Source organism: Ixodes scapularis, unplaced genomic scaffold, assembly GCF_016920785.2.
Source record: "Ixodes scapularis isolate PalLabHiFi unplaced genomic scaffold, ASM1692078v2 PGA_scaffold0__279_contigs__length_252992795, whole genome shotgun sequence".
Taxonomy (NCBI): domain Eukaryota; kingdom Metazoa; phylum Arthropoda; class Arachnida; order Ixodida; family Ixodidae; genus Ixodes; species Ixodes scapularis.
The window spans coordinates 182,653,315-182,664,331 of NW_024609835.1; the positions used below are offsets into that span (position 1 = coordinate 182,653,315).

Genomic DNA, 11,017 nt, shown 5'->3' on the forward strand with positions numbered 1-11,017 from the left:
TCGCTACTTTTTCACTGTAATTAGTCATTTCCTCAATTACTTTCCCATATGAGTACTTTCTACTCCACTCAAATTACTTTTCACGTCAATACTCAATAATTTAACTTGATTACTTTTTTGAGTAATTTGTACATGTCTGCCCAAAAGACGTCCAGGCCGTGCTTACTGATTTTTTTTTGTTGACGGAGCCACTCGCTATGCGTGTGCCTCTCAGCAAACACAAAGAACCAAAGTCAATAAGTAATAATCTGCATGAAAACTAGCGAGGAAATTGACGGAAGCTGCTCATCAACGTGTGTGAACGCGACTTACGAGGAAGTAAAATTACGCTTCGTGGAACCGCCCTATACCAAAGTATCTTCACTCTGCGGCTCGAAACGAAACGCAGGGACGTCCCCGCTGGTGGGACCTTCGAAAAGACTGGCATCCTCTTCGTAACGACGCCAGACACGAAGCACATCGTGGCAACCTTCATGTCCAGCCAGCTCCCAGTCGTCACTGGGGTCAAGGAGTTCTAGCAGACGACTTCCAGGAACCTGATTCGAAAGCGGCTACGTCCCTACATCGCACTCGCACGTGTATTCATACGAGGAAAATGTGACGGTGGTGGGAATAAAGTTGAGACTGCATCCTTGACTCGGTTTGTTATCTCTAAGAAATACGTTATGCTACGGCGTGATCCGATGCGGGGTATCATTAAGACAAAACATTTGATGGAGTGTTTGGAAAATAAAATAGCGTACCACACCAACCATGTTGATCGAGGGAAAAAATATCCGCAACGTGTCAATCGGGAAGCAAACGTTAAACCAGACGTAAAAGCAAAATGTGTGACATTTACTATTTTACCGTATCCAAGACAGTATCGGTTTGTGTTTGCTATTATTGCCAGATTTTCAGTAGGTGATGTAACGTTTTCTTTTATACCTTTGCGGATAACAAGCACAATGGCGCAACTTATATAATTATTCTAATCATGCTAAATTAGATTGCGAATGCTCAACTATTGATTTAGAAACCCCATTTAAAGCTCAGAAAAATGTCGCAAATGGGGGCGCAAATGTGTAACACAAAGGGGGATATAAATGTATATAACACTCAAACATCTAAAACCCCCCCAAAAAAGACTGCATTTGCAAAAACCCATATTGTCGCCTGCGTGAATTATAGTCACTGTCATCTTACGAAAGGCATGGCCCGGCGGGTCCCAAGCACTTTATTATTATAACTCCATAGTCAATAAAATTGCAGCATTAGCGGACAATAATGCCGAAGAGCGACAGCAAACATTCGTGAGCATTACAAACCACGCCCCGAGTCTCTTAAGCTCTCAGTGATTATACACTTAATCTCACAATTAAATAATACAAAGCACACGTTTTCTTTTTCTTATGTGCCATAATGAAATTATGCAAAGCGCTTAAAATTAGGTGAGTGCGTTGATTTGAATTATCCGAACGATACTATTGCAGGAGCAGTGGGCTCGATATCCTTGAACAGTCTTCAATTTCTGACACTGCGGTGCACACGAAGATGTGTTATACAGTCACTGACAGCCTAAGAAATGTAGAGCGTGTTCACGTCCTGAGTTTCTCGCTCACGTTTCTTGATTTCCGATTCGCTCTTGGACGTTCTTATCGACCAATGCTGCAATCTTCACCGGCTCCGAAGAGACGATACGATGGCCAGAACTGCTAGCGCCCATCGTGACACTTTGGGGAACGTAGTTAATTAAAGGCTGTTGAGTATTATACTGCACCAACTTCGCAGGTGTGAAGGCGTATATGAACGGGTTTACAGAAGGCGAGATTGTCTCACTCAGAGAAGCTGAAGCTATCCTCTGCAATAATAAATTCTTGAAAAGGACCTGGCACATTTGTGTTCACATTTCACATTCCTGGTTGACAAAATCCAGAATCTTGAAAGTGCTGGCGAAACTCTGACTCGAAACGTCGGGCTCATTTTGGATGCCCATTCGCGAGTCGACGCCGTGCCCGCTTGGCCCACTGCAGAAAAAGTTCGTTCCAAACTACACTCTGTCATGAACAAAAACAGCTGCTTTTCTGTGCTTGAAGAGATACTGAACCGAAATTTAGATTTTGCAAAATAAGGAAGCAGAAGCGTTGAACGGGGCTTTACGAATTCCAAGACCTCACTCGATCATACATCAATATATCAAACGGACGGCTGTATCTTTCGAAAAGGGCGCGTTCTAGCGAGTACTATGACGTCACGATTCTCCTGGAACAGTTGAGAATGACGGAAGAACTTGTAGTTGTGCTAGTTGGTGAACGCTGGAAATCATGGTGTAAGGCGCAGACAAACAACGGACACAAGAGAGAAATCAGACATGCAGGCAGGAAGCGGCCTCGCTCCTCTTCTCCTCGCTTCGGTTCATCAACTCGACGGGACTAGTGTAGCGTAGCTTTATACCGTGGCTCTCGACGGGACGAAGCGAGGAGAAGAGAGAATGAGAATCGTGACGACACATGTCCCGTCGACCTCGTCAGCCGTGTTCGATCGAGCACTTCTTTTCCAAAAAATACTTCCATTTGTTAGAGATAACGCTGTATGAGTGGTGTTTTTTGGGTTCTGCAGGCCTATCACTCCAGCCCTGTTTCGTGAGCTCGAAATTTCGGTTCAGTATCTTTTTAAAGAGGCCTCCAAGGTCTTGACCGGTGAACATTCTGAAATTCGAAACTATAATAAGTTCGCTCTCGTGATATATGTCGATGTTGAACGTTCGTTCCTAGCATACAAACTAATCCTCATCGAAAAAACAAAAACAAAAAAACGCAGCATTGAAATCTGGAGATGGTGCTTTTTTGCTACAGTTTTGTTCACTTTTCTTATTTTTCGTAGTTTGACAATGCAGAGCGTGGGAAAGCTCCAGAATGGTGCGAGCTTGCACCAAAGTTTTATTTTGATGTACGAACGAAAGTGTGGTTACCATCGTACGGCTTTGTCCTGAGCTTAATTAATTATTTCTGTTACAGAAGCCCAATATGGTTTTAAATGGATACTGACAGGCTATTTATGCTAGCCATGGTTTTTCTTTATATATGACATTCAAACTACCCAGAAAACAATATGCGGCTCGAAATTCGCTTTCTTTTCGCCCGAAAACCGCCGATTGAGAACTGGCCGGTTTCAGTCGCGCTCACTTATTCTTTGTGGTCACGTGCCGTTTTCTGTGGTTTAGACAAAGCCACCAAAGATAATCATATTCGTGTGTCATTGAAAGCACACACTCGATGCTAAAAATATACAAAAAATCTACCTATTTTTTGTAGCTTCTAAAAAACTGCAAATACGCTGATTGAAAAAAAAAAAGTTGCACAGTTACGCGTTTTTCGCTAACTTTCACCTCCTCTATCTTACTTCTTCCTCCCCAGTCCAGCTTTGGTTTCAAGCAGTTGCGTATTCTCACTTTATTAAAAAATATACGTGACAGTTTAGCCAAATATTGATTGGTTGGTCTTCTGACACCATAATAAATCGCATAACAAAAAAAAAAAACAAAAAAAAACGGGGTATTTTGTTGACGCGCGCTGATGTGTCTAAAAATTCATATTACAGAGCGTATTACATACGCCTTTTTTAGGCGCCTGATTTTTTTCGTGCCTAAACATCCGGGCTCTAGTTATAAACGACCCTTTATCATAGATAATATATATAGTTGATAAATATAAAGTGCTATCGTTTGTATATGTTTAATTTTTGCGGACCCAAATGCGCATAATGCGTGGTGTGTTCTCTACAGCGAGCGGTTTTACATTTGTAAACACTAAAGAATAGGATAGAACAACTTAATCAATCGCCTGAATTTACCGGGCCATGGCCGACAAGTTAAGGGGGACTTTTTTTACTGGTTTTTAATTTGCACCGAACCCAGGGGCGGACGCAGGTATTTATTGAAGGGGGTGGGGGAGGAGGGGGGTCAGGTGTTGGTCAGCGTATCATATGTTTAAGACCCCCCCCCCCCCTTTCCCGTTCCCACCCTCTAAATTTTACACATGCGGAATTCAAGAGGGGGGTCTGGACATCCGGACCCCCCTCTGAATCCGCCCCTGACCAAACCTGAGCGCACTGAATGTAGTAACTTAATGAAACTTTTCTCTTCTCGAATTTCGCTTTATATAAAAAGTTATCGGCAAATTAAAATTAGAAAAAGAAGCAAAAAAAATAAATAACCCCCGTTATGACGTTCTTGGTCGCTTGAGTGGCCGTGAGCTAGAGGAGGGGTAGAGAGCTCAGCGAGCGCTCACGGCTGCCCTAGTCCGTGTCGACGGCTCGAGAGGGCGCCACTAAAGCATATTCTGGATAGGCTGTAGAAGCGGGCAGCCAGGGCGGCTCGCATTGCATTTGCTGAGCGATTAAACACTAATTCAGCATGACACTTCACTGATCACAAACGACAGAAAACACGGGGTAAAGATCAGTTCAGAATGAGAGTCACTTCGTGCTGCCATACCACCAAACTGCAAGCCAAACCTTGTCGCCGAAGGCCTTCGGAACGCTCGGAACCGGTCAGATCCTTGAGCCCATATACGACCGCAGCGCCGCCGCGTACATCCAGGACCTTCCTACGCTCGCAGCTCGTCGGTGCCTGGTCCCACTACACCTTTCTATAGTCTGTTACAGGTTAATAAGGTAGCGGCAAATGCCCCTCAAAGGGAATCATATATCCCTCCGCCACCAGCGTATCCAATACGCCTCGCAAGCGGGCTCATTTTCGTCTTCTGCGCATGAGAAAGGAAGTAGCGGTGACGTCAGAATGCCGAGCCCTGATTGGCTGATCGCGACCCCCTATCTGAGCGTCGTCTGCTCCTTTGCAACGTTGTCTGCTTGCAACGTCGTCTGCGTCTGTCTTACCTTTCCTGCGACTTTCGGAAGTCGAGCGAGCTCGACTTCGCCTTTCAGAGAGGGCAGACGAAATAACTCGAGCGGTACGTTGTTTTTGTCTAACAACTAGCAGACGCGCATCAAGGAGGGAAGTCAAAGGACTCACTGGCGAGGTCCCGAGGCGCCGAGGTTTGTTTGCTAAGAACCGAGAGGTGAGCGTGTTAGTGTCCGCAAGTTCCCTCCCAAATACTTTTTCCCTCCTTTCGTGTGCGGCGAGACACCTCATTCTTTAACGGCGTCGGCGGGTTGGCGCAGTTAACGTCGTCTGCTTTACGTAGCCATGGCTGCTTTACCTTTCCTGCGTCGGTCGGAGATTCACCGCTTTTTCACCGGCGAGAGTCACCGTTGCCTCGGGAAACAAGGAGATAACAAGAGGAAGAAATTGACCTCTTAATATAAAATTGAGGTCAGCGATCAAGGTATAATACGGGAAGGGTTCACAAGGGTCGCGCGGGCATATTCCATTCAGCACGTATGCCGGTCGTGGGCCGGTCGTGGGTCGCCGAGTCGCGGAGTGCCTGCTAGGCCTAACTGCCGTACTCCCTTGGTCGCGTTCGGTGGAATCGTGGCCGTTGGAGCTTTTCCTGAGTGTTTCTGTATCCAGCGTTCTTGTTCGTCGTGGTCTGTTTCAAGTACTTTTTACTTTTTTCTTGCTGCTTGAAGTCGGGACACGTGAGAAGCGCACGTAGAAAAATAAACGTCCGTGGGCCGTCGCGACCGCGACGCTGTCGGCCATGCTGATTTGATCGTAAGAAGTGCGCAAGACAGCTTCGGAGCTGTCGTAGTATTTCGTCGTAACCTGCGCAAAACTTACGAAAATTTCGTTTCGTGAATACGACTTTGTTCTTAAGTTTTGTCTTACGCACATTTTTGGCGTAAGATCGTTCCGTGGCCTCTGCACTTCCGAAAGTCGCAGGAAAGGTAAGACAGACGCAGACGACGTTGCGAGCAGACGACGTTGCAAAGGAGCAGACGACGCTCAGATAGGGGGTCGCGATCAGCCAATCAGGGCTCGGCGTTCTGACGTCACCGCTACCCCCTGCGCAAGGAGCAGACGAACTTGCCCTCCGCATAGCGTCCCATCGTCTCCGTGACGTCGCGGCCAACGCGCGAGGAGGGTCTTGCCTTTTGCACATATTTGCTTTATCTTTCGACTTTGACTTAGCACTGTGGATGCCAAGAGAAGGAGATTAGTTTTACCCTTCCGATGGAAACAAATACGACTTTCGGGGATTAGCTTCCCCCTCCGATGAATACAAAGGATGCTTTCAGGGGCTCGGTTCCCCTTCCAATGAATGCAAAGGCTATGGTTTCACTGGTCGTTTTGGATTAGCTCCCGCTCCAGATCTCGATCTGGATCCGATGGCGAATTCCACTGAGTGTTTTGGAGCGCGCCGGCATCAGTTGACCAGATCCGGAATGGAGCTCACAATCCGAACGGGGTTTGCGCCGGCGATGGATCCCCCGTGGAACATGACCACTGCTCTGGGATCGGCATTTGCCTTCATGTCATTCAACTGCCGGGGAATCCCCTTTCCGCGGCCGCCGCGGTCGTTTCGAAGACGTTTTCGCAATCGCGGCGCTAACACGTGTTCGACGCACGAGCGGCAGGAATGGCTCAGGAGCTTCTAGCAAAGATTGCCGGAATGCCCGTAGCGCGGCCAAAACCTTCTCTTCTCCTTCCTGGAAAACGAACAGGCTGTCGAGACAAGGGGTAAAGGTTTAGTAAGGTACGTTGTTGGGCTAGTTGGTTCATCTTAGTAAAACATATAAAATAGCGCAACAGAAACAAGGACAAGGTCCTGTTTGCTTCTTGTCCTTGTTTCTGTTGCGCTATTTTATATGTTTTACTAAGGGGTAAAGGCCCTGTCACACTGAGGGGACAGTTGGACAACTCTATCCGGCATTATTAGTATCGTGTTGCCGGCGACCCTGTCACATCGCGGCAACAACAACAGTCGGGCAACATGTTGCTGCCGCCCGGCAACAGTGTTGCCCGATTTGTTGTCCGACAACCCTGTCACACCGCGCTGACTGCGGGAGCAACACGCGGAGCACTCCGCCATCTTGATTGTTTACCTTCGCTCGCGTGCGGCGCGGCGTCGCTGGAAATGTGACTCTACAAAGTGGTAGTGCGTTCGAAGGGCCGGGAATTACCACGGTACGACATCAACCAGTGGCTGTAATTAGAAAACTTGACTCGGGGAGTATTTTCCGCTCTTTATTTTATCGAGATGTTCTTCATTCGCTCACAAAGCAGATAGCCCTAACCGAGGAAAGTGACATCGCTGATATATGTTCGGCATTTGCGCCACCGTATATAGTGTTTCTGTCCGGTTCTTTCATGCAATTCCTATTTCTACTGTGAAATTGCGTTAGCACCGGCAGTGCCCCAAACCGTCTTTTGTAACGTGGTGTTGAGCTGAACTGACAGTGCTTCAAAACTGCGACACCGACACCATCGGCCTTCGTAACAGTCGGTGAAATAAATATTTTCAACGCTGTCTACTTGTCTACCGCCTGCTATGTGATCGATTCATTGCCCCAAAACGTCCTGGGTATTTTTGAAACAAATCAGGTGTCTGGTAGCGGCTGGTTCCAAGTTCCAAGCATCAACGTTTTCGCAATCGCGGCGCTAACACGTGTTCGACGCACGAGCGGCAGGAATGGCTCAGGAAAGTCTAGCAAAGATTGCCGGAATGCCCGTAGCGCGGCAAAACCTTGTTTTCTTCTCCTTCCTGGAAAACGAACCGGCTGTCGAGCCAAGGGGTAAGCAAGTGGCCATTACCACTTCTTCTGGGGCGAGATCAGGCGAGATGCCCCCGAGAAAGGAAGTCACGTATGTGCGCCGAGGGCTGACCCGGCTGGCTTCCGGTTGAATCCGCCAAAATCGGGGGAGCGACTTTTCTCGGATCCAGATCGAGATCAGAGGCCAGATTCATAAAAAAACCTCTTACCTACGACATCTTAGCTACGATGTTCGTAAAGTTACGATCATCGTAAGATGAGGCAGGAACGGTATTCACAAACGCGTTCTTAAGTGAGAGGAGGAAAGTTACGACCGGTTTACGACTTCTTACGGAAAAACAACGACTTCCGGTGTCTCGCCTTTTCCCAAATAGCGCGAGAGCTTGTTGTCGCTATGGCGACGGCGTCTTCGGCGACTCCAACAACCAATGAGCGTAGTTTCAAACACGTGCGCGTGTTTACAACGCCTAGAACAACACACGTGCGCGTGAATATGTCGGAACCGGAGTGCAAGAAAGTGCGAATGCCAAATTTCTCGGAAGCGGAGATTACCGCTTTGGTCGACGGTTACGAAGACCACAAGCTAGCTATTCAGGCAAAAACAAGTGGCCCGCACGGCTCGTTACCGCGTCGCTGTTCGCGGTCTCCGGAGTCCGGAGGAGCGTCAACGAAGTAAAAAAAAAGTGGACGGATTACAAGAGTGCAAATAAAATCCGCGGTAAGGCTTGGTAGATTCTCTACTCGGTTAAACAATTTGAGTGTAGACCTACACGTGATTTACCACCTTGTTGCAATGTATAGGCGCTGCAGTCCGGCGCAGCCAAAATGCGACAGGTGGTGGCCCGGGAGAGCCGGAGCTAACGGACGCCGAGGAGCGGGTGATCGGCCTGCTCAGCGAAGCCTCCCTAGTAGGAATCGAAGGGGCCTTCGACATCGGAGCACGGCAGTTGGGTAAGTGCTAAATGTTCACCAATGCGCAAGGTGCCTCTCTCCCCTCCCTCCCCCCCCCCCCCCCCCCCCCCCCAGCACATACTGGGAGGCTGGTTGATGATGTCGAACGTGTATTGCTAGCACTAGAAACATGAAAGGCTGATTGAAAAACTGAGCGATTCTTCCTTTTCAATTTTCTAGAGCGTCACGAACGGACCCAAGTAGCTGCCGATCGCGATTCGGAGATCTCCCCCGATTGTAAGTTCACGATATCTCAACGTTCTTATAAAATTGTGAAAATATTACATTGTATTTTCAGTTTTCGTCATAGATCCGGGCGCTGGATCCAGCACTGCACCACAACGAAGTTGGTCGGTGCACTCAAGGTCAGTTTTTATCTTTATCAACGAGTTAAAGTGCTACATATACAGCTGCAGTTAAATTACAAGTGCTTTCTTTTTCTCTGTCCCAGTCCTAGTACCTCGGATGGCATGCTGTGCAACCAGAGTGAGTATTATGAACAACGCTATGGGTATTCTTGTACAAGTGTTTACATTCGGCATCTGAAATATTTAGTAACATGTTTCACGTCTTGCCCATGTATAGAAAATGAAAACATTTGGTCAAAGTTGTCACTCAACTGTCGAACCCTGTTCCAGTTATCCAAAGCCCGAGTTTGCAGCGAACAAGTTTGGGTTTAGCCGCACCACTGCGACTACACAGCAATTAAATATCCGACAAGCAGCACGACATGCCAGGAAACCTTAGATTGCTGGTGCACACAGTGCACACCGTTACTTGGGTCAGGGATTCCGTAAGGAGGATCGGTGGCCTGGTGTGTTAGTGTTCCGCAGCTCCAAGCACGCATTCAAAATCCAGGGATCCTGTTTTCATTCCATATTTGTGCCAGCTTCAATCTGGATTAAGATCGTATCGGCGTGCTGTCGGATGCACGATACATGTAAACTTTAGGCTAGCAGTCATACTGCACTGGCCGAATTCCTCATCTCTAGCATAACCAGCAGAATTGTACACCAGACTGACCTCATACATTAACATCTGTTTTGCTTCTGATCCCACCCAACTTCATGCACACACATTGTACGATGATTACGTTGTTTTGTTGGCCGTGTCGGCACAGTAGTCTGTAAGCATGAAGCGCCACATATTTTATTCATTAGGTGGAGGTGCAGTTGCAGAAGCCGTGACTTCACAATTCCCTCAGTAGCACGGCCTGCATTAGCGCGGCCTGCGTCGGCCCGGCCTGCAACACCGGGGCCTGCAACACCACGGCCTGCATCGGCACGGCCTGCATCAGCACGGCCTGCATCAGCACAGCCTGCATCTGCACGGCCTGCAGCAATAAGGGCAGCAGCAGCAAGGGCTGCTGTTGAGGTAGCTGCCAGCACACCCCCAACAGATCGACGGAGTGAGTATACTTAAAACACATATTTAACATGATTATACATTCTTGCATTGTTGTTGTTAGATTAACGTTTTTGCTGTGCGTCACTTTTTGAGGAGCTTCTGAACGTCCAACACTTCCGCTTGAACCTGTGACATCACTGGAAGACCTCTAAACTACACAGACGACATTCAAAAGCTCTCCGACATGGTTGCTAGCACCTGTATTTTTCAATGTCTAAAGTGTGAATGACAATGGTTATGTCACACATCCATGCAACATGTAGCAGTACAAACTATGATTGCAGCAAAGAAAACTGGATGATTATTTGTGCTCCATGCTTTCAATCCTGAACAGGACCACACTTCAAAGCTGACAAATTTATTTTCAGAAATACTTCAAAACACAAAGCTAGAGGGGATATTTATGTACAGGCACTTTTCACGACACATGACAAAAAACATTTAAATAAAAATTAAAGTTCATCATTTTGAGCTAGTATTTTGAGGATCTCTGGCACATGTGTGTATACATATCCCATAGCCGATTTAAAAAATAACAAATCATTACTCCGCCAATTCAGGCGACAACAAAGATGTGGGACATGAGATCCTGCAGACGCAGGCGGCGATCCTGGAGCGGCTCGATGCACTGGTTGCAGCGCAGCAGGGCATACTAGCGGCGCAGCAGGGCATGCTAGCGGCGCAGCAACAGTTAGTGGCCCTAAAGGCACAGAAATATGGAGTGCAATTTGTTAACGCTCCTGTTCTTCCTGAATAAACCTATGTATTTTGCCCCGTTTCAACATCTGTTGACCAACAAATAAAGGTACTGGCCAAGTGAGTGTCCGAGCAAAGCATGTGACAACACTTCATTGCAGTAAACTCTATTGGAGCACTCTCACATGCTTGTCTCCAGCACCTTTACTTGCTCCTTGTGGAAGAGGACACTTTTAAATAAAAGCGTGGCGAACAACTGCACTTCTTGCAGCCGCACCCGCCACCATGGGTCGTGCCCTCCTAGTTGTTG

General features: G+C 47.5%; 1 protein-coding gene across 1 annotated transcript in view; it reads left to right on the forward strand.

Annotated features, from left to right (window-relative positions):
- LOC121837831 (hemocyte protein-glutamine gamma-glutamyltransferase-like) overlaps nucleotides 1-9,811 on the forward strand; it is a 28,116-nt gene extending 18,305 nt beyond the window's left edge. The window contains exons 7-11 of the mRNA XM_042293660.1: nucleotides 8,488-8,604; nucleotides 8,785-8,841; nucleotides 8,903-8,969; nucleotides 9,056-9,090; nucleotides 9,765-9,811. Coding sequence (XP_042149594.1) covers nucleotides 8,488-8,604; nucleotides 8,785-8,841; nucleotides 8,903-8,969; nucleotides 9,056-9,090; nucleotides 9,765-9,811 — 323 coding nt within the window. The remainder of the gene's footprint in view (nucleotides 1-8,487; nucleotides 8,605-8,784; nucleotides 8,842-8,902; nucleotides 8,970-9,055; nucleotides 9,091-9,764) is intronic.
- The last annotated feature ends 1,206 nt before the right edge of the window (nucleotides 9,812-11,017 follow it).